Consider the following 23,298-nt stretch of genomic DNA (forward strand, 5'->3'; position numbering starts at 1 on the left):
GCAACCAAACAAAGCAACCACATTGTTAAATAACCTAAAAATGGGTTAGCCATAAAATGGAAGATAGGATCGAGTATTATGTTAAGCCCTGAGCCATTTTATTGCTTCATATATAGTAGCACTCCAGGCTCTCTGGAGGTCTTTCACAATATTAAAGAACAAAAATGTATATAAATAAAAGGAGAACTAGTGTGTCCACACATTATTTCTTACTACAAAAATTTATTTTTACATAAGTCACTGTTGCAAGATGATTTCTGTAGGTATCTCTATAAAAATAGCATAGATAACAGTCTGATTTGGATGATCTGCCGACAGTTTAAAAAAGATCCTCAGTGCTTATTGTAGTAAACCGCTTAGTGAGAAAATACATTTTTCTGTCTAGCAATGCAATCTTTAGCCTTATGCAACCATTAGCCTAATGCAACCGAAAACAGAAACAGGTGCTGGTCATGTTACTTGACTTGGAGCTGTCTGGCACAGATCATTTTGTATTTCCCAAAATGATCTGATGATGTTTTAGAACAACTTTAATAAAGTATTTTTCATTTATCTACTGTTAAAAAAAATCAAGATCAATAGAATAGAATAGAAGTACTTTATTCATCCCAGCAGGGAAATTACTTCGCAGTTACAGCATAGAGACAAAACACAATAACAACTACCACTGAGTAGTAGTTGTAGATAAAATAAAAATAAAAAATAAAATATAAAATGCTATAAATTGTAAAAATATGAATGCTGAGGTAAATTAGTTATTTTAGTTTGATCGGGGGTCTTAATCTCTCATACTTTTTAAGAGTGAGCTGACCCAAATGGAAATCAATGTTTTTTTATATTTATTTGTATTAATGTGAAATTCATGTTTAATGGTAACGAGGTGTGGCTTAAAAATCATTTTGCTGCCATTTATCCCAAAAAATCATGAAAATACTTAATTACCAAGCAAACTAAAATGATATGCAACGATTAAGAACTAGAGTATGAAATTGTTCAAGGTCAGGTTTCAGTCTAACACCTGATGGAACTAAATGGTAACAGAAGAGTGCATTGTAAGAGCCAATGTTAAAATCATTACCTAAAGGTTTAGAAATAAGCAAACAGCATTTTAAATATTTCTTATTTGTCATGTGTGGGGACAAAATTATTGTTTAGTTTATGTGCTAGACTGGATAACTCTGAATTAAAATAAGTAAAAAAATAAAATAAAATTATGCTTAAGTAGCAAAAAAGACATTCAAATCCAAACTTGGCTAACCTGAGGCTTTGGTTGACCATCTGACCTTGTAAAGTAGGTAATAAATAGTTGCATAAAAGCCAATCAGCAGTGCTGAAAATAAGATCTCTCAACTGTTGCAACAACTACCCAAAAGCCTAGAAACAGCAGCACACCTCTTTTGCGAGAAAATCCACATGAGGAAGGAAAGCACAAGTCAGTTTCACAAACTATTTATAGACCTGTGAACAAGCAGCAGGTTAACCGTCCAAGAAGAGAGTAACCACCCAATGGCCTATATATCAAATTAGACTATTAATAAAACGTGCAAAAAATCTGGAACAGAGTTGTGCAACCCGCAGGCCAGTTTAGCAAAACCTACAACAATATGCAGTAACGGGAGACACAGTAAGGGTGGAAGAAAAGCTTTGCACTAATGTTTTTGTTTAAAAAAAATCTATTAGTCCATTTTAAAAGTAGAAAACTGGGACACATCCTTTTGCTCACACAGCAATTTCTTTATTACACATCTCATTGGCTGGACTTCAAAGCCTTTTTGTGAAACAACGCCACAAAACTGACAGGCATGCTCTGGATAAATGAGCTAAATATGTTCTTAATAACTTTATGCAACAAGCTGGTATGTTAAGCCCCAAATGAAAGCAAAACGAGATGGAGAACCAGTTGTAAAGAAGAGCCCAGACTAAAGTTTATGTCCTGTTTTTACCTGCTGCTACTACAGGAATCCAGCACAGACAAAAGGCCTGGTTGTTCACCTCCTGCTACAGAAGGCAAAGCACAAGTGGAAGAACATTAAGCTACTCCACATGTACACCTGAGCGGATGGAAAAATACTCAGATCAGCCTTGACTGCTTTAAAACAAAGATGGAAATGTGTGCAGTTTTGAGGAAAAAAAAGTGGGGAGTCCGACACAGAATGGCAGAAAACTTCAACATACGGAAAGCTAGCTTGCTTTGCTGGGTTCAGAGCAGAGAGATGGCACTGCAGGCCTGGAGCGGAGCATGCTACATGGGAGTGTCTGTCTGCTGAAATGCACTCTGCTTTGGGACGGTTTCCACAACGCATTCAGGGTGCACTTGTGGCAATTTGATTTCTATCAATCCAAGCTTTGTAACAAACCAACATTATTTCTGTGGAGATGTCTGATCCACCCTGTAATATGGGATGGCTGCGGGTCTGGAGGGCTTCTGAGGTAAATCAATTCCAGTTGAAAGCACAATGGGAAAATACCATTCATGTCTGTTCTGCAGAAGAGTGCTGCATCCAGTCTGGGAATGATGTTACTTTAGATAAACTGCTTTGTGAGCTTTTTCCAACACCTTCTTTTGTCTGTCAACCCTGGCAGATAAGCAGATTTCAACAGTGATTGATTTTCTCTTGACTTTGAAGCATCCATTGCACAAAATATCTAATTGGTCAACTAAAATATGTTTGCCACCTTACAGATTTCTCCTGTCTCTACTTATTTGTCACACCTAAATGCTTCTGAACAGATATTAATATCCAATTTGATTTGATCTAAAGGGGCAGTATTATGTAAAATACTTTTTTGAGCTTAACATTTTGTTATGCTATTTTCTCATCAAAAACACCTGGAGTGTTGCTTTAATTCAAGCATGTTTGAGAAATACTTTTATCTCCGTAGCAACCGTTCAGCTGTGTGAAAAACACCTGGGTGGGCTTAGCTCCGCCTTCGAGACACAGCTCTTCCCCCAAATCAGCTCCTTCAGACTAGCCAGCAGCAATTAGCAATCACCTGTTGGAACTGCAAGTCAGTTGAACTCATAAAAGCTATTTCTCAGTGCAACGTTGGTAAAAACGCTGTTAAAGGCTTAATAGTAGCGCCATGTTGTGATGACTTAATGAAGGCGGAGTTTCAGAAAGAGAGGGGGTTTTTAAAGAAAGAGGCCCAATTTCAATGGGTTAAATTATGAAGTCAAATTTGATATATATAGCATTTTTATAACAACTGAAAGTTACAGATTCTTGATTAATTGTGCTATAAAATGATGCTAGATGCCTGGAAAAAACATAATACTGTCCTTTAATCGGAGAAGTAATACAAACCAACTCTAGGCTTCTGTGAAATAATATTTTCCTTTATTTTTAAAATAATTATGATTCACCACATATTTTTTAGAAAGATAAGTTCCATTTCACAAGCCAGACCCTGACATGATTACTGGGAGACATGTACAATCAGAAAATCCTTTCATTAGACAAAACGCTAAAACTAAAGAAATTCATCAACAGATGAGAAACATAGACTTCCATCAGTCATGACTACAAATCCATTTCTAAAGTTTTTAGAAGACTCGTCCAGAACAACCAACATCTAGAAAAGCACAGTACTCATATTGGACCACGTTGGTTTTCAGAGCTATAGTCATCATTTCAAATGTGCTTTTTGCATTTACTCAGCTTACCTTTCTCCGATATTGAACTTTGTTTAATTTGAAACATTTAAGCCTAAAAAAACACCTTTTTTTCAAGCAGTGAATGTGGTAAGGCTTATATTGGAAATTTTGTAAGTAATTGATAATCAGGTGAAGAGACCGAGAAACTAGCTAGTGATGTTATCAAAACCCAAAGTCAGTTCCATAAACAAAAAACACAAAAACAAAAAAGCTGCATCATTCTGTCAAGAAATGATCGACATCACTGTAATTATCATGTCCTGTTTAGCAGAAAACTTGCACCGAATGTAACTTGAGTTACGCTGATCAGGCTTTGAATGGCCGACCACAAATTACAGTTTCCCTTGAGGTCTGACCCACCGATTCAATTTCTGCTTTTAATACTGTGACACAGATAACAAGACGTGCTGCAAATGCTTTAACTTTTGGGAATAGTTTTGAATTCAATACAAATTAATTATGTTTTGCAAGTCTCACTTGTTTCATCACCTGTGACAAACCTAAACTTGTGGAGATTGTTAGTTTTGAATCAATTAAGGAACAACAATCAGAACCTGCTGATGAATGTCTAAATGTAACAGATGCAGCTTATTTCATTTTAAGAGAAATATGTATTAAAGACTGCAAATTATATGTAATGGATAGATTTATGACAAACCACATTTTCACAATACAAGAACATATCTTGACTAAAAGAAAAGTTTAAGTCCTAATCATCAATCCCTGTAAGAGAGATGTTGTAATTCATATTCAAAGCAAAGAGACCCCACCCAGATGAGTACAGTAGGGACTGAGCATGAGTGATTTCAGCGTCTTGTACAGTTAAATAGTCGCAAAACTCTTTAACAAACTTGAATTTTCAAGTTTTTTGGGCACCCATGTTTTTCTACGAGTTAAAGAGAGAAAACAGGAACAAAACTTGCACTATTAACACTTCCTTTAGCTGTGCCACGACTGCCAATGGCTGACCTCGACAGAGTCACGGTGGGTAAAATTGATGAGATTACCCCCTGATCTGAGATTAGCGGTGTGTTTTGGGTGAATCCGAACGAGTAAACTCATCAAATAATCCCCGATTTGAGATTAGCCGATGAAATTGAGACAATCCGCGCTATAGTACCTGGGAGGAGTTCAGGACACGGAAACAAACGTGTTCGGTCGTGGATAAAGTGCTGTATTGTTCAGGAAGTGGGTGGAAATATCTCCACCTGAGGGGATTAATGTGTGAAGGTAAAAACGTACTAAATAATAAATAAATACGCCCTGTTCGAAAGCAGTAGTGTGTTTTGTCGTTTCGGGCCCAGACAAGGCTCGGTTGTCGGGAGCACATCGAAGCCTCGCTTGCGGGCAAATAAACACCTTAATCCAAATTAATACACAAAACCTACATAAAAGGAGCATATTATTAACCAGGATGGGCACTATTCCCCTTTTCGACCACGTTGTGGTGCCACCGCATTCCCAGACGCTGGCTAGCTGCTAGCTTGCTAACGTCGACGTACCTGTTCCTCTGTTGGGCTCTTCAGTTCATTCACCGAAATATGTGAACGCTTTCGCTTTTAGCGAGGCAGAAACAAAACCCAGTTAGGGTCCAAAACAACTCAGCCCGCTTTCTTTTATTTTCCAAAAACGAAAAAAAAGAAGAAAAACAAAGATATTTCGAGCTCTTACCTTGTCCAGACAGTTCACTTTTTCCGTGGGGTAAACGACTTGATTACATCTGCCACACAACGGATTCATGTTGGAGGAAACGCTCTTCTCGCTAGTTAGCAGACAATCCGGCGGTGATACGGGACAAAAGTGGCGGCGTGCTGTCGAGTGTTCGCTTTGAAACACCAGCTACAGAAGTCGGTTGCTGACCAAAACCAGAATCTTGTTGTATGGAGCAAAGGAGATTGTTGTTGTAGCCGCACAGCTGGCTGTCAGTCTACTAACCAGACACGGAAAGCACGCTCCCGACGCCCTCCTCTCCTTCCTTACAATGCGCGTGTCCGTGCAGAGAAGGGAGAAAAATTTACAATTTGGGCTTTTTTTTCCACCTAAATTTTAATTGAATGAGTAATTACTCATCAGATGACTTAATGGGAAAATATATAATTTGAAAATATCCACCAACTACTGTAACAGATGTGTCAAAGTGCTGCAAATCAGTATTTAGTAATGTCTGATCGAGCCCCGTGCACCTCCTGTTTGTCCTATCCATGCTCCATCTGTTCTTGCATAGCAAACTAATGCAGTCATCTTGCAGATTTTGGGGCTCCACCAATTCAGTGCTCCTAAATCACATTTTGCACATCTGCCACGTTCACTGCATGTCCTACTTCATGTCCAGGTGAAACGATTGCGTAGGGCGACACCTGCTGGCAAACGCTATAACAAACAATTTCATCCATTCATCTATTTTCTATGCACTGTGCAGTCATAATCCCACGGTAAACACAGAAAAAACACAATTATACCACAGGAAAATGAAGAAAAACAGATTAACCTAACGTGCATGGTTAGTTTTTGAACTCTATATTAGGAGTTTGGACCTATTTATAGCACTTTATTCAGCAAAACAGCGCCTGTCTTTCTGTTTTAGCAAACTAAAAGGTAAGCGCAATGACTCTGGGATTACATGTAGCTCAAAGTTGTATATTTTTTTTAACAGTGAGCTTTAGACTCTTTCTTACCATTGTGTTCACAAGGTTGTAAGATAAAGGTGTAATGATTTGATGTGTTTACAATATTTAAATATTCCTACGAATTCTTGCAGCAATTTTTTGATATATGAAGAATGAAACACTTCTTCCTTACTTGAATGCTATATTCTTGTGTTTTTCCCATTTTGAACATCATATTTAGACCTCAGGGAATCAGGAAGTCACTGTTTATTATTTGGACATTTCCAGTCAACTTAATAAGATGAGGGGAAAAAAAATAAAATGATCTTATTGTGAAGCAGTTCTAGTAGGACAATATCAAACAGTAAAACAGAACAGAAAGTTAGAAAACATGTAGCAAAACCCAATTTTTTTTTACTGTTTTTCTCTGGTCTTTTCAATCACAGTCATAAATTAAAACATTTCATTCAGCTATTGCAGTGTATCATTTGGAAAACTATTTCCAACATTTTTCTGACCCATCGAGAATCATCATCGGTCTTCATGGAGTAATGTACCCTAACTAACCTTCACAGAACATCTCCTGAGATTAAATTACACACAAGAGAACTCTCTTTATTGATTTTAGTGACTTGGTTTCAATGTACTTTATATAGAGGAATCAGAATAAAATGAGGGTAATTACAAACGCACAGCACACTTCTCTCACCTTTATCTGCAAAAAAATAAAAACAAATCGAATTTGCACTGTACAACAGACTCAGGATTTTGTAAAAACATTCAGTTGAAAGCACAAGAAACTAAAACTTCCTTTTTAAAATTTCTTTATTGGATCAATGAAGGAGCGCTCACTTAAGTCTATAAGACTCTTTATGAGACATAGCTCTACTTGTGAACACCTTTCATGTGAAACTGATCAGTGTGCAAATACTGCCTAATTGTCACCAAATATAATAGCTACACTGTTCCAAAATATCATATATGTTTATATTTTTTATGGGAAAAAAGAAGTCACAGTGCTTCAAAGTAAAACTTCAATTTAAAATGTAGATGGTTGCACAGATTTGCACATTTCAACATGGCCCAGCTTCAACGATGCTGTATTTTTCATGACCTTCTCCCTCCACTTCTGTGTAACCTGGCCGCTGATTTTGGAACTTCATGGACGGCCAGTAGTTTTTGCGTCTCTGTTTGGCAATATTTAATGGAAAATATGATATAAACATAACAAGGATGTTAGAATTTATTTGAATTATATGTGTGGTGTACCTGGATGAGGTAGAGCGGTGATAAGCCGGTAGGATAGCAATGGATGCAAATGGCGACAAGTATCAAAGCCAAGAGTAAGACCAGAGCAGCTGCTATCCCCGCTATGATGCCAGTGTGAGACAGTTCTTTACTTTTGGTTGAAGACTCTGTTTTCACATCTGAAGCCAAGATAAACATCTGTGTTTTTAAATCCGAAACAATGTTTTGTGAGTAATAACTTTTATTTGTGACTTACCACTGCCCATAATGAAAATCTCATCATCTGGAAGAAATTAGTGTATTTAGCTTTGTAGTTCTGCTCCACAATTCTGAAGAAATTATTTTTAACAAATAAAATCATCGGGGAAAGATTACCTGTACAGTCTCTTTGTTCTGGAATTAAAGGTGTTGTGTCCTCTGTTTTTGGTGCAACAGAAGAAGCCGTGAAACCATCCTCCTTGAAGTAATCATCACAAGTTGCGTCTTTGCTCTGTCCACACACAATAATAAAACTCTGTTTCACTTCAAAACACAGTCAAATTAAAGCAAACATCTGTGCCCCAGCCCTACCTCCTCCGAACAAGAATAATCCAACCATTCCTGCCTGTGACGGTCCATTCCATCTGAACACCTGAAACACAATGTTTGAATAAAACAAAGAGTGACATTTTTATCTGAGTTGTTTAGCTGCTCACCTCTGGAGAACGTTACACCAACTGCAAACAGACGTTTGGTTGGAGGAGAGGCAGCGCTCACAGCTGTCATGTAAGAGGCAAGCTGGAAAAAAAAAGAAGAAAAACAGTAAAATAAGATTTCATTGTTTTAAAGCTAATATAAAGATATGAAACATTCGTGAAAGATGAGAGATTTCACTAACTGGGGAGTGGTGTGAGCTCTACAGCAGATGAATTGGTAATCTTTGTCATGTCGATTTCAACTCGATGGTACTCATAGATCGTTTGCTGAGCTCCATCTTGAAAAGGAGAAATAAAATGTAAACATATTATTGTCTAATGACTAATTACAGCATTCTTCACTTCTACTGGTAAAAAAAAATAACCTTAAAGATGGTGTATGTAACTTTTAAAAATATATTTTTTTACATATTTGTTGAAACTGTCACTATGTCGTGACAATATGGTATGAGACAAATAATCTGTGAACAACCAATCAAAGCCAGGAGGAGGGTCTTAGCGCTGTCAATCACCTCCCACTATCCAACCTTGTTTTCTGCTAAGGAGTAGCTTCTTTCTGAGAGAAGAGTCTATCGTGAATGCTCACTCTAGTTAGCATGGCCACTGATGGTGGCGGAAAAACAGTTTTTCTGAAACGGTAAGCTGCAAGTAAGTAACTAAAACTTTATTTATCACCTTTCAAGAAACAAAATAACAAATACACAAAACTAATTCAAGCAAAAGCAAATTTAAAAAGAGTTTGTCTGCCATTAGCACATTTAGAAACGAGTGCATGAGGTGATTGACAGCGCTAAGAAACCTCCTCCTGCCTCTGATTGGTTGCTTTTGGTCGGGAGCAGTGAATTTCTTCAGATGGCAATAGCAGCTCAGGGAAGACAAAGACAGTTAATCTTTTTAAAAATTACACTACAAGATTCTTTTTACATGTTTCCTGAAAGCCCATATTTTTTCAATTCCATCTGCCCTAGCATGAGAGATCACTTTATTTGTCAAGTTGTGTATAACCTCCTTTGCTTAGTTGTTTTATGTTGGATGCTTTTATATGATGTTGGTCAGTCTTGCTTGCTATTATAAATAAGGTTGGGTTGAGTTGATGTTTTGAATTCATATCCAGCTGCAAAACCACATGTCAATGTGCTTTTTAGTTTCCTGGCAGAGAACAGCAGATTGTTGTACAAAATGTCCTGGAATTTAAGCAACAACAACAACAACAACAAAAAAGCAATCGGTGATATTTAACACAGAGTTTGTGGACACGCAACAGACCCTCTGCATCCACCTGACTTAACAATAGGCAGGAGATGTATATATATATCCTATTTCAACACAGACCCTTGGAATGTTTGTTGCTGAAAAGCTCAATCTTTGTCTCATCTGACCATAGAACACACACTGTTAGTTCACATGTTTACATTTTTCAGGGAAGAATAGAAAAAAATAACTTCCCTGGCAACAACTCCAAACCGCCAGCTGGCATGCAGATAACAGTTGTTATGGAAACTTACTTACCTGAAGATAGGTTTGATTTTTATTTTATTTTAGTTTTTAACACCCTTATCATCCTCATAACTACATAAAGTCAAACTAAAATGCTAAATTTTGTTGCTCCTGTCATAGTTCAAGTTATTTTAAACCTCCAAAGTAGATGTGGGCAAGTTTAGGCAAATAGCTATTACTTGTAGACTGAACATACAGCACATCCGCCTTAACTGATTGATATATTTTCCTGTCTTTCCTATTTTGGTCAGTTTTCAACACTGATTAGCTTTAAAAAAAAGTAAAAATACATAAGTAAGAATACATTAAAAAGGTTTCAGTTTTATTTATTTATTATATTGTTGGGGTTGTTATATTTATTCAATTAAAATAAATGATAGGGGTGTTAAAAAAATTGTGCAACTGCAACAAAACTTTGGGTATTCTTTTCACATTTTAACCAGGGGTGCCAATAAGTGTGATAAGCTCAACAATTGTTATTAGTTGCATTTTCCTTACATACACTATCTGTGCAAAACTCTGCTGATATTCCTCTAATGTCAAAAAAATTACAAAATTTCGCAATTGTTTTGTTTTCATTAAATAAGAATGTAGTTAAAATCACCAGAGAATAAGTTTGGTCATATAAGTCATTAAAAAACATGCCAGCCAAGATCCTCCAGTTGTGTTTTGTTTTGCCAGTAGCTGTGTTTCCATTACAAATGCATGCAAAACTTTATTGACATTTCCCAAATATATAAAAAAAAAAACACAATTTCGCAATTGTGGTGTTCCCATTAAATAAGAAATACAATTAAAATCACGTGAATAAGTTTGTTCACGCGATTGAAAAAAAACACAATGCACCATCATCCTCCTACTACTTTCTGTTGAAATCTTTCTTTCTTCATCTTTTCCAAAAGCAGTAACATCCAGTTGTTGATCACATGACTTGTGTGATGCAATAAAAATGTTTCCATTGCAGTTTTGGGAAATAAACCAATTTCTATGTGGTCCAAAAACACTATGTCATCCAGCCAAAACCTTTTATCAAAAAATTAGAGATTTTTGGAAATTGCTGTGTTTCCATTAAGCAAATTCATTTTCAAAAAGTCAAATTGTGCAGTTATGTGGATAAAATGCAGCTATTGACCTGGTGATTGTGACGTGGATGACATGACCATGAAGGCATCTGACAATCCGGCCTTCACTGGGTGTTCAGGCGATCCGATCACATCCAGTGTCAGAGGAATCTGTTCAGCAGAAAACGGAATATCAAAGCTGGCGAATTATGATGAAATATCTAGGAGCAGAGATGAAAAATCCGTCTCACATCTCTGTAGCTGAAAGAGATTCTTCCTGTCTTATAAAGAGCAGCCTGAAACGTGAAGCCTCCAGCTGACTCTTTGCCTGGAAGTCGAACCCTCTCCCACTGGACCACGAACACCTCTCCTACAGACAAAAAGTTACTTTCAAACATCAGGGTGATATCTGGGTGCCAACATGTGAGATGATGTCATACCATTATCCAGGTACTGAACAGTGGAGTCTTTAGAGTAGCTGGGGTCAAAATTAGCCATCAGAGGGGCGATGTACTGTGTGGTGGTAAGCATGCGGTGAATAACATCTCCAGTGAAGATGAATCCTTTATAAAAGACCATATGGGACAATATGTTTTAAAAAATCCCACTGTGAGCATATGTGGAAAGGAGGAAAGGTTACTGGAGCATCTGTAAAGTTTCTGAAGTTGTACCTCCTGTTGCAATGGTAATCTGCCTCAAGAAATGTCCGTAAAAAGGAAAGTCAAAAGACAAGGCGACTCTCTGCAAATAGAAAAGACACAAATTGATATAATGACAAAGTAGCAGTCAGTAAGTGTAAAAACCTTCATTAATGGCAATCTCAGTTCTCAGACTTAAATATTACAGAAAACATGCAAGATTAATGAATGTGTAATGAATCAAAATCCATCTGCACAGAACAAAACAATAACACAACAACAAAAGTAACAAATTAGCACTTCCCTCATGTGGGGGTATAGCTCAGTGGTAGAGCATTTGACTGCAGATCAAGAGGTCCCCAGTTCAAATCTGGGTGCCCCCTATTTAATTTCTGTCAGCAAAATTCTTAATAGATCACTTTCAATAACAAATATGCTGAATTATCTGATTTTGTAAGATAGAGTACAATATATTCCACAAAAGCAAAGCTTGAACTGGTTCAAATCCAGATTTAAAAACCTACATTATCACCTACTAAGAAACATTTTCACAACAATGGTTGTTGAAATTCTCAACAACCATTGTATAAATTCATAATATATTCCCCATCTTCAAACTGTGCATCACCTTGGCAAGTACAGCAGGAACGGATTCTGAAGTTAATTATAGGTGTAATGTTAACTAAAAAGTAAAACGTGATTTCATATATTTGTTGACAAAATGGAAGGAATTTTGGGATTACAGACAAAACAATTACTAATTTATCAGATTTATCTAATCATGGCATTTCTGAAAAATTCCTAATGGAGGATGCAACAATTTTCTGGATTTCAACAAATTCAAAGCTCAAGTCTAAACACTTGTTGGATGCAAAATAATATTTGTATGCATTAACTCAAATGAGTTAAAACATCCTGATCTGTAAAACAAGTATGCAACAAACATTTTGACGGCAGCCAATTAGTTTTGTTAAATTCAAAAGAATATCAAAACATTCCTGTTATTCTGAATACAGGGTTTTCCGATGTCAGCTTGCTAAATCTCTAAAATTCACTTCAAGTACTGTATAACTAAATATTTTTAAATTAGGTTAAATAGCTTACACTTAAATATATCTATTACAGATAAAAGACTAGAAATGTTTAGCAAATATCTGAAGTCGTCATTGTATATGACACTAAAAAGTGAAAATATTGTGGGGGTATAGCTCAGTGGTAGAGCATTTGACTGCAGATCAAGAGGTCCCTAGTTCAAATCTGGGTGCCCCCTGTTACACCAAACATTTTCCTTGTTAATTCTTTATATGCAACTTTTTTTGTTAAAAGACATTCTGACAAGGTGAAAACTTTATTTCTGCAGACTTTGGCCTATAGAGACAGAGTAAACAAAGATTGAACTGTTTTAATCTCACTTTTAATGTTTTTTCATCTCCCAGGATTTCAAATCAGTTCTAATTTAATCTATCACTATTCAACATTGTCCAGATTGTATGAACAGTGCTAGAAGGATTAGAGCCAGTTTAAGATGCAATGTTACTAAACCTGAAGATTTCACTACAACTGGTGCTCGATTTAGAAGAAAACCAACAGTTTTCCACAAGGTTTGTGTAAAATCTAACATTTTCAGTTAAAATTTTGAAAAAGTCAAACTCTGAAAGGTCTGACTTGGCATATATGACTTCATTCCAACAATGCATTCAATGGAAGAAATTAAATATTGAAGGTAGTGCTTGTCATTGTTTTGGAAAAACCCTTTTTTTCCCCAAAATCATGAGTGATTTTTCTTTCTGTTTACTGCCGTTTTACTCTTGTAAAAACAGACTCAATTGTGGTCTCGTCTGAGCAGAGCACCTCTTTTCCCATGATTCCTGTGTCGCCTGCACAGCTTGGTGTGATTATGACAAATAAGTGGTACTTTGTGTTGTTGTCTCGCTTTATATCCCAACAAGACATTGAAATTAAATATTCAAAGAGTATGCATACTTTTGCAAGTTATTGCAAACAGGAATCTATTTCTAAAGAAGCTAGATAGAAAAGAATCAAACTAAGTGTTCTTGTGTGTTTGTAGCCGATTATTTTGTATGAGTGATTAATTCTAAGTTTAAATTTCTCAGTTTTGTTGATCAACACTGTAAACTTTTCATGAAATGTGCAAAAATAAAAGAGGACAGTTTTAACAGCAAAAAAATGATGCAGGTGGGAGACTGGTGGAACAATTATATGGTTAGTGGCTTTATTTCTAATTTATTCAAACAAATATCAGTAAGTAAGACTCACCACAGCCTGTTTGTATGAATTTGACAGAATGCTGTGGACTCTAACTTGGCCATGTCGAACGTCTGTCATGTCAAACCACAGGTCCTGGGTTCGCTGGTCCTCAGGTCCAAACCTGCGCCACGTGTAATACTTGCCAGAATCCTCCTTCAAGACAGAAACAATGTGGATCACAGGTCGCAAAAAACCTCAGAAACATGTTTAAATATCATCCTGTTTCATGCCGTTCCAAACTTGTGTAGAGGAGTAAATATTTCTTTCCAAAAGAGGGCACTGTTTAACCTCAGCTAAAACAAATACATCAGGTTACAAACCTAAGTACTATTACATGCCTTGAATATTTACTGCGAGAAGAAACACTGCGGGGAAGCTCTCACCACTACATGTGTCATGTTGTTTGGCAACGTGTTGATTGTTAGTCCTCCACCCAGAACTGCCCGGCTAGTTCTCCCCAAAGAAGATCTCCGAACTCTGTAGCCAGCAGCTGACTCTTCACGCTGATGCGGGATCACACTGTACAAAACATCTGTCAGAAAGAGATAAGAAGCCATTTTTTAAAATCCTCTGGGTCTATATAATGCATTTTAAAAGAAAAGCAGCATTTCATCAAAAGGAAAACAGAAAATCATATGTCAGTTTTATTGCAACTCTAAAATGTGATGTTTACAGCTGTGGTTTTGTGTTCAGACAGTCAGTCTTGAGTGAAATTAAAACTTTTCCTTTGAATTTGTCTGCCTTGCCTTTGTTAGCAAACACCATTGTTGAATGACTGCAGAAACAATACAAAACAATAGAATATTTTTCTTCTGCTTTGAATGAGTTGTCAAACCCTGCAATCAAATCTGACCATATTTGGTAAGCAAACTGGGGTAGGTAGGCTTTGGTTTAAACTTTTGGGTGTTTTAATTGACAACTTGCCCCTATTTCAAACCACATCGTCTTGGCTTATGTTAAAAGTTTATTTTTGAAGTGTGCGGTGCTTTTTATGGCGTGTGGAAAATTCATGTTCTGCTGGTATATTTATCCTCATAATTTGATTTATACATGTAGACATTTTTGTCCTTGCCCAACCTCAGCTTTATGTAGCTGTATAAAAAGGCCTCTTCAGAGGTGCAAATTGGCACTTTTGACAGTAATTATACAAAATAACCTCTGGAAGGCTTCATAGGAGGCTTTTTTGTAGGGCAAAAAATAATTAGAGGAAATTGAAAAAATTATAAAAAGAATTCATGTCGATTTTGATTTTGCTTCTGGGTGTTTATTTGTTCAGACCAAAAATTAAAAATAATCTTTAGTTGCTGCTGAAAGTATTTCATTCTAACCTGAAATGTGCAAAGAAACATTAGAGATTCCAGAAGGACATTATTTAACAAGAACAAAGTTTTAGCAGTAAAAGCGTTGCATAATCTCTTTCTTTGCAACATCGCTTTGTTGAGAAGTTCATTGAGGTTTGCAAGCATTCGTTTTATTCGTTTTATTAACAGCTCTCTTAATGTCCTATGACATCCTGTGGATAATTGGCATCTGTGTGTGGGGTTGTTATCCTATTGATGTCCTTATGTGGGCTAACCTTCAGTTGTTGAATAGATTATCTTACACTTGACTCTAGTTAAGATACTTTGCTATAAAGAGGAGTTTATGCATGAACAATGACAATGTCTACAAGATTCAAGGTTGTGTGGCTGCAAAAAGAGTCCAAATCATCACTTGTTCACTACCATGTTTGACACTTTGCATGAGATGCGTTTTTTGGTGATATGTTGTGTTTCATTTTCCCTCAAATATCTGATTTGGTCTCAACTGTCCTAAGTAGTTGGCTCCAGAAGTTCCAAATTTAATTGATGTGCATAAAGGAAAAGTTTTTTCCTCTCAACCTTTTGAAATAATAAACACTTGTCCAGTCTTTTTCTCAGTAAATCTGTCATAAAATCCGGTTTTAAACAAACTAACTGCAGCGTTAGAATTTGAGATGGCTGGGAGGTTTTGCCATTTCTCAGTATTAAAATACGTAGGAGAGAGATAAAAAATTGCAAATGGTGGACATATAAGTGTCCCAATTGTGAAGGCTAGTCAGTGATAAAAAATTTAGCAGTCTCATTAATACTCATTTATGAGAACAGACAAACTGAGGTTGTTCATAAATTCAACTGATGCTGCTACACTATTTTGGATACTGTTGCTCTGTTTCTTTGGTCTTTTAGCCCCTTTACAAAATGGGGCTAAAAGACCAAATATAGTGTACATGTATATGAACTTTATACTTATATACTATATACTACATATATACTACATAGTATATATACTTATATATATACTATGCAGTATATATATAAATATATACTGTATATATGTGTGTGTGTGTGTGTGTTTATAGTTTATTTAGCTATATATATTTGTCAAGACAGGCTGGTTTGAGAAGAACTAAAGTTATTTCTTTGACAACAATGCGGTTCAAACACTAAAAACAGAGCAAGAGTATCCGTTGAATTTATAACATGAACTATTTATCCCTGCGTTTTTCCTCTATTCACTTTACCGGACACCGTAGTGACGTCACAAAGCAGCCTATATATACCCATGGCAAACGCTGAGTTTCCGCGGGGTGTCTGATCTAACCCTAAATGAGGGTCTCCTCCTGTACTAAGCGTTTGCTGTTTTCTTGTTCCTGGCTTTCAGTAGATTACAGGAGGACGTTAGCAGGAGCGTTAACAGGGAAAAAAAGCTAGGAAGTCACCCCGACGTGCTCAGCTTCCTCCCTGAAACCCCGGCGACGTTTGCCGTGGTCAGCCCGGCTGCCGCGAAGAGTTAGCCTCTGCTGCTCCGTGGGTTTTTGTCAGTGGGGGAGTCTCTGTGTCTGAGCAGATTAAAACTGAGTGAGGTGACCCTGCCGGACCTGCTGTGGTCCGGTGAGGAAACCTGTGCTCAAACATTCTTTAACAAAAGTCCGCCATTATTTTATTTTATTTTTTACCGTTACAACGGCTAGCTCACAATGCTAGCTAAACGTTGCATGAAGCACGAAGGTGGGAAAATTGCCTCAAATATTTGGGTGCTGAAGTGATTGGAAACTAACAGCTTAAAAAGAGATACCGAAAGAAAAAATATTTAGGGGGCGTAAAATAAATTTTTTTAAGGAGTGCAGTGTCTCTCGCAATTTACTTTAAGATGTAGCCGGAATGCTTTAGTGAAAATAGGGAATGGAGTCTAGATATAAACGGAGAAAAATGGAACTGATTTCACTTGGCTTTAGAAAGCAATTCTTTTGCACAACAGAGTTCATTCTGATCGTGTCCCAGCTTCCATAAAATGCTTGTCCAAATAATTTATGATCTTTTGATTTACCATGTCTCAAAAAGACCATCACAACTAGACAAATAAAGGCATAAAAACGAAAGTGCTAAGTTTACTGTGGATAGTATTGCTAAAGTGTTGACTTACCCATTCAAATAATTAATTTTAGGTGTATTAATCACCTTTGTGGCCATAGTTGTGTTAAATCCAGCACCTGTGCATGCAGACTGCTTCTGCAAACATTTTTGAAAGAACTGGTTTCACGGTCAATTTTTGTAGCAAAGTGCAAGTGATTGGGAATAACATAAAATCAGAGTTTCTCACAACTTTCAGATTCATCCTTGCTCCATCACACCTAAATTAAATGACTAAATTACCAACTCAGCATGTTATGCAACTCTATAGAAGCCTGGTAATGAGAAATGTATTTGTTTCAGGTGTGTTAGAAAACATGACTTTTACTCTAGTACTCCCTTGTGTGCGGACACAACTCCCACGCCCTCTTTTTACTTATTAGATCAAATTATTGAGATAATTGCCTGAGAAATTCACTCTTACTTCAGTTTAGCTACAATCTACTTTTATCTGGAAGTAATTTAAATGAATTTCTCTAAATATGGAGCAGTAGCTTTTTGGCTGGTAAATGAAATTTTCCAGAAGGGTGCATGTCCAGACCTCTTCCTCTCTTTCTGACCCCCATCGCTCTGCATGCAAACACCTTTCAGCCTCACTCAGAGGTACTTTTTAACTAGTTTAAGACCATATTTATTGACTTAGCTCTCTGTTAGAGTATGTTCTCCACCCTGTGTTGTGTGTCAGATCCTTTGTGGCTGCCAATTATATCACAGTAAATCCAGACGTGTGATTATTGAACAGCGGATCCACCCTGATGTGGTGTCTGGTAATAGGAACAGTGACGTCTCATCATAATGGGGGGCAAATAAATTCTTATGGCTCATCTGTTTCAGTTACAATGCAGCTTTTGTCAAATTTAGAGGCATAAATTTTGGACACTTTGGAAAACTTTCTTTAGGTACTAGCTTTCCCAGATGAATTATTTATGGCACACACTTTTCTTCTTGCTACAGATTGGCTTTAACACAGAATTTGAACTTCGATACGTAAGATATTAACAACAAATTGGATCCTATTGCTAATATCTAATGCAAAGCAGATATAAAATATTTAAATAAAGTTTTTTGTGAATTAGGTGATTGTTTTTTAGTTTTGAAAAGCTCATTTTAATGTCTACATCTCATCGACACTTAGAAAATCACAGACATTGGGATAAAGCAACAAAATACCAATGTGGTGAGTCAGTGGCAAGATTCAATCTGAACATCTGTTCTTCTTTTAGGGGAAAATACAGGAATTGGGTCTAATTTAGAGAACACAATTTATTTATTTATTTTAATGGAATGAGATGAAATGAAAGATTTTAATGAATACCTTTTCAATAAAGGTGATGACTGACTCATTAATGATTGTAGATATGTTCCTGGTATTTCAGGCATAAACATTATATGTATATTATTGATCAGCTGGTAACACGATTGCATATTTTGCTGATAACAGGCTTTGTGATTTCTGTGTTTGTATATATTCATAATTAATGTATGTACCTACTGGGAGTTTAGATATCTCTTCATGGGCAAGAGCATCATAAATCTTGGGTCTTTGTTGATTTAATTGAACCGTTCTTGAAAGGTGGATGCACTATAAAGCTACAGTGAAATAATTTTCCACAAATTGGTTTGCATAACTCTGAACTGATAAAAATGGTTGGTTCTGTTCTGACGAACTTCTGGAGATGATTGTGCAAAGAAGGATTTTTCATAAACTGAGGAACATTATGGATAAACAATGAGCATCTTCTTAATAGGACTGCTTTTATACTAACAGAGTGTCTTCAGTCAGACAGCCATCAGCACCCAACCACTCTGAAGAAAGTTGAATAATATGACTTACAACAACATTTAATTTTCCTTTGGAATGATTAAGTATTTTGGAACTGATTTAGAACGAATCTATCATAAATTCAAACTTGCACTCACAACTATTGTTTTTGAAAACAATTTCCACCCTAAAACCTTTGACAAATATTGAGATATTTACTCAACAATGCAATTGTAGAAAGCTTGAATGTACTAAATGTTTTCAAAAATAATATCTTTTGCTAAAAACATGCAGTTGTTAAAGATTATAAGTGAGGTTTGAACTGCAATATTTCTTTTAAAATGTTGAGGTGTAGGATCACAAGCTTGTGGAAAAGTCCAGCGAGTTTAAAAACAGAGGGACTCATTTAAAGCAATAAAAAACCATATGCTTTGGCCAGAAAACTGACCCTTGCCTGTTCTTTTAGGAGCTAGCAAACCTCAACGTTTAGCTGCCTGTTTCTGTCCATGGTCAGAGAGGACACACCCTTCCTGAGCGGAGGCCGGAGGAGTTGGCATCAAGTCCCAAACATCCAGCCACAATAAACATCTACAGTTCTTTCCAACAACTCCTGCAGAATTGCATTTCCACATTTCTTAAATTGCTTTCCACCGAAATAGTCTAAATTATGTCACTTTTTTCTGACATCTTTGGCTGCAGTTGGAGTACAGCTTTACTAAACCTTTCTACTCCGATTAAATCTTTAAGACAGTGGTGCTGCTGCTGCCCTCTGTGTAATTTTTGGACAGCCTCCAATCTGCTGACACGCCACAGCAAAAATTAACCATTTTAATGACTTTTAAGGAGACTCATTTGATAAATGACACCAAAAAATCTCGAAAAGAGCCAAATAACATTCATCACACTGTTCTTATTTAGACAAATCTTCTCAAGGAAGAAACAAGTGATATTCTCACTTATCTTTATCTATCCAGCGCTCAGCGTGGAGAAGACAGCATATTCTGCTTTTCATTGTCCAATTAGAGAAACGGATGAGTTCAGAGTGTTCAGCTCAAAACTATTTCTCAAACAAACACTGTTTCAAATTCTCAGATATATTTCACTGTTTTCACCCTTATCTCTTTCCGCCAAATCGCATGTATGTTTCCCATAACAAGTCACGCTGGATAAAACCAATTAAAGAAGCACAGATATTGGAATGAAAGACAATAACAATATCCTGAGTTTAGATTTATAAAATCCCTCTATTTTTCATTACAGCCTCATTCTAAAATGTTTGGCTCACTTTCCAACTTTTTGTTTAGCTAACTTACTAGCAGGACAAGAGACAAGAGGCCAAGAAACTGAGGTCATAACGGGGTGCACAATTTATTTTTTAGCTTGGCTCTCCATGTTTTTACAGTCCGGTTAAGTTGGCGTCAACGACTCTCTTGGGATCCACATTGTTTTTACAAAACAAAACTCTATAGAGTTGAATGGCACAGGAGACAGTAAAGAAACAAAGACAAACGTGGAATTCGATTTGGTCATTGTTGACACCTGACCTCTAATGTTGCTAGGACCACCTGCAAACTCTCTATTTTCATTTCCAACAGATTTCCTGATGCAGAAGAAGTGTCATGATCTCAGTCATAATTTGTCTCATTGACTTACAGCTGCAGCATGTAACTTTTATAAACTATATTTTTTTAGATATGTCTTGAAACTGACAGTATGCCATGACAGTATGGTATGAGTCAGATAAACTGTGAAAAAAATCTACCTCCTCTGCCTTCTCCCAGTGCTAACTAAAAACAACCAATCAGAGCCAGGAGGAGGTTCTTAGCGCTGCCAATCAAGCCTGTGTTTGTGGCACTCGTTCTCTGCTATGATACAGATCTCCCCGTCCACAGAGTCTGTCACGAATGCTAAGTCTAGTTTTCCTGTAACGGTAAGTTGTTTCTTCACCATTAGCATATTCATGAGGGTGATTTACAGCGCTAAGACGCTCCTCCGCCTCTGATTGGTTGTTTCTGACCATTTCTTTACACAGTAATAGCAGCACAGGGAGGAAATGGAGGAGCTTGATTTTTTCACAGATTATCTGCCTCATATTATAGAGCTACAACATAGTGATAGATTTAACATATATAAAACACATGCAGTTATTTTTAATAAAAGTTTTGTACTACAGCTTTAATGCCACGGCATTTCAGCTTAATTCTGTCTACCACATTTTGCCCTTATCACAGACAGATTTTTTCTTATCTGAAATCACTAATTTAAATAAAGCACAAGTGGGGAAAAAAAGGATTTATCTTCGCTCTGTTTCCCAACTTTTACACAAAACAAGACCTTTTGATCAAGATCAAAAAAAGCACCAAATGAGCTATTTTTTTCTTCTGCCAGACTGCAGCAAGAAGAAAAACAGGTCCAAATCTAATTTAAAACTTGCAACAGACTGCTTGCGGGTTGTTGCTTAGTCTCAGTTGCATGCTTGTGGGGAAGATGTTTTTTATATAGTGCCCTTTATTGTAAACTTGTTCATTCACTTTTGTGAGTAAAACAGGAAAAGTCATGGTATGCCCATTTGTTCCTTTATAAGATTCCTAATGAAGTTCTGTGGTTTGGAGCACGTTTAAATAGAAAGCATTTTCACCAGTGATGCTGACTTACACTTAAATTGAGAACTGATGAGATAAAGCTATGGTTTACAATATTTAGAATTTCTATATTGAAACATTACATTATAATAAGAATTTCAACAGCTTATATTGGTTTTGTTCTTATTATATTTTCAAGTCTTTGACAAAGACCTGCAAATTAGCCATCTGGCTATGATCTCATGTATTTACATACTAATCTGAATTAATTTGTGTTGTAAAAATTTTAGAAACAAACTAAGGGCTTTAAACTAAATAGGACGTGAGTGAGTAGGAGGTAAAACTATTCACAACTCACCTGTCTGCTGTTGTTCCCAAACTTTGGCCAGTTCTGTTTGGGAGAGACAGAAAAACAGCATCACCCAACCGAACCACATGTTACACTCTGCAAAAGCACAAAAATGCTCTCTCCACTCCTTTCTTTTCTCTACAAAAACAAATTTCAGCCTGCTTCCACCCGCTGCTGTCTCATCCGTCCCTCTGAATCTCACTCGCTTCTGACTCTACTAACTACACCCCTTTCTCTCCTCCTCAGTGAAGTTTTTGGGATGTAGCAGAGTAGACTGTAATAACCCCATTCAACAAAAATAATGTTAACGTCATGAAAGGTGTTTCTTCCCTTGTTTTTTCAGAATCATTTTCGCTGCCTTGGACCACTGCGACTTCCAGAGTAATAAAATTATAAACGTGACAAGCAGCTGTATGATTCCTCACTCTTTCCAAGCCAGCTGTGAATCCAGTAATAAATATGACATCTACTGAGCATGAAGGTTAAGAAACCAGCCAACCATGGTTTATAATCAGTGCTAAATATGACATTGCATATTCCCTGTTAAGTCAAAAACATTGCTCGTGTTTTTTAACTTCAACTGAAAAGTATCCTTGTTTCACTTTATTGTCTCATAAATGTGTAAACTGTTTTCTGTTCTGCTGTGCAAAGTGACTAAAAGCAAGCTTTACGACCACAGCGGCTTACCCAGACAACTAACAAGGAGTCATTTTGAAGGAATTTTGACCAGAACGTCCTTGCAGAGTTTTGTCACATTGGAGAAGGTTTGAGCACATATGGCTTGTTTAATGAGGCCGTCCATGCACAGCATCTCAATCCGACTTAAGAAGGTTCACGGATCAGCATAAGCATTGGTAATATTTTATAATTCATCTATCTGTCAGGTCATAAAAAGAGAACCAAACTAAAAGCATTTTTGGATAAACTTGACAACACACGTGCTGTTCATGCTTTGCTGCAAAGATGCACCATGAGGAGCGCAACATTACACAGGACGATATGGCTCCAGTGATGATAATATAGAAGTTAAACATGTGAATTTTCATATACAAAACCAAATAACTCCATCAAAAAATAAAAGTAACATCAGTATTAAACTAGATAGATATGCATTATCTGTGACACATTAAAGTAACAGTTACAGTTTAAACCACAAGATGTCAGTGATGGTTGTAGTCTCAGTTGAAGCACTGGTCTGCATCAAGTAGGTGGATAGCAACCAAATTCTCAAAATAATCTACAATGAAGAGATTATTTGGACTTTTCAGCTTCAGGCTCTTTTATTGTAATGCCAACTGATTCCCTTACTTACTAATGTGATTTTATCAGGCAACTTACACCTAAAAGCGGTGAGGGTTTCTCCACTTTAAACCCAATGCGAAATAAGTGGGCTTCATCTGATTTCTTACAGTTTTGACATTGCTGAAAAGCAGGTGCTTAGGTTTTACTGTGCTTTTTTAAAGCCAGCTGTAACTGTTACTTTGACTGTAATGAATTTTCGGGATG

At 36.6% G+C, this 23,298-nt stretch overlaps 2 protein-coding genes and 2 non-coding genes across 4 annotated transcripts in view; 2 read left to right on the forward strand and 2 right to left on the reverse strand.

Annotated features, from left to right (window-relative positions):
- The window catches only part of lasp1 (LIM and SH3 protein 1), a 36,068-nt gene extending 30,437 nt beyond the window's left edge, over window positions 1-5,631 (reverse strand). Inside the window, exon 1 of the mRNA XM_005796668.2 lies at window positions 5,327-5,631. Within this exon, the coding sequence (XP_005796725.1) occupies window positions 5,327-5,395 (69 nt within the window). The 5' untranslated portion in view covers window positions 5,396-5,631. The remainder of the gene's footprint in view (window positions 1-5,326) is intronic.
- Window positions 5,632-6,576: 945 nt separating this feature from the next.
- On the reverse strand, window positions 6,577-22,019 carry LOC102216902 (plexin domain-containing protein 1-like). Its single transcript, XM_014475377.2, has 14 exons — window positions 21,802-22,019; window positions 14,052-14,200; window positions 13,678-13,821; window positions 11,434-11,503; window positions 11,203-11,325; window positions 11,014-11,132; window positions 10,834-10,933; window positions 8,387-8,482; window positions 8,205-8,286; window positions 8,080-8,140; window positions 7,885-7,999; window positions 7,766-7,792; window positions 7,531-7,688; window positions 6,577-7,448 (listed from the first exon to the last, which is right to left on the reverse strand). Exons 1-14 carry the CDS (start codon window positions 21,878-21,880, stop codon window positions 7,335-7,337), a joined length of 1,437 nt encoding a protein of 478 aa, XP_014330863.1. The 5' UTR covers window positions 21,881-22,019; the 3' UTR covers window positions 6,577-7,334.
- trnac-gca lies at window positions 11,712-11,783 on the forward strand. Its single transcript has one exon. It is a non-coding gene; the product is annotated as a tRNA-Cys (tRNA).
- On the forward strand, window positions 12,599-12,670 carry trnac-gca. The gene has a single exon. It is a non-coding gene; the product is annotated as a tRNA-Cys (tRNA).
- Window positions 22,020-23,298: the final 1,279 nt, after the last annotated feature.

This window comes from Xiphophorus maculatus, chromosome 16 (genome assembly GCF_002775205.1).
Source record: "Xiphophorus maculatus strain JP 163 A chromosome 16, X_maculatus-5.0-male, whole genome shotgun sequence".
Taxonomy (NCBI): domain Eukaryota; kingdom Metazoa; phylum Chordata; class Actinopteri; order Cyprinodontiformes; family Poeciliidae; genus Xiphophorus; species Xiphophorus maculatus.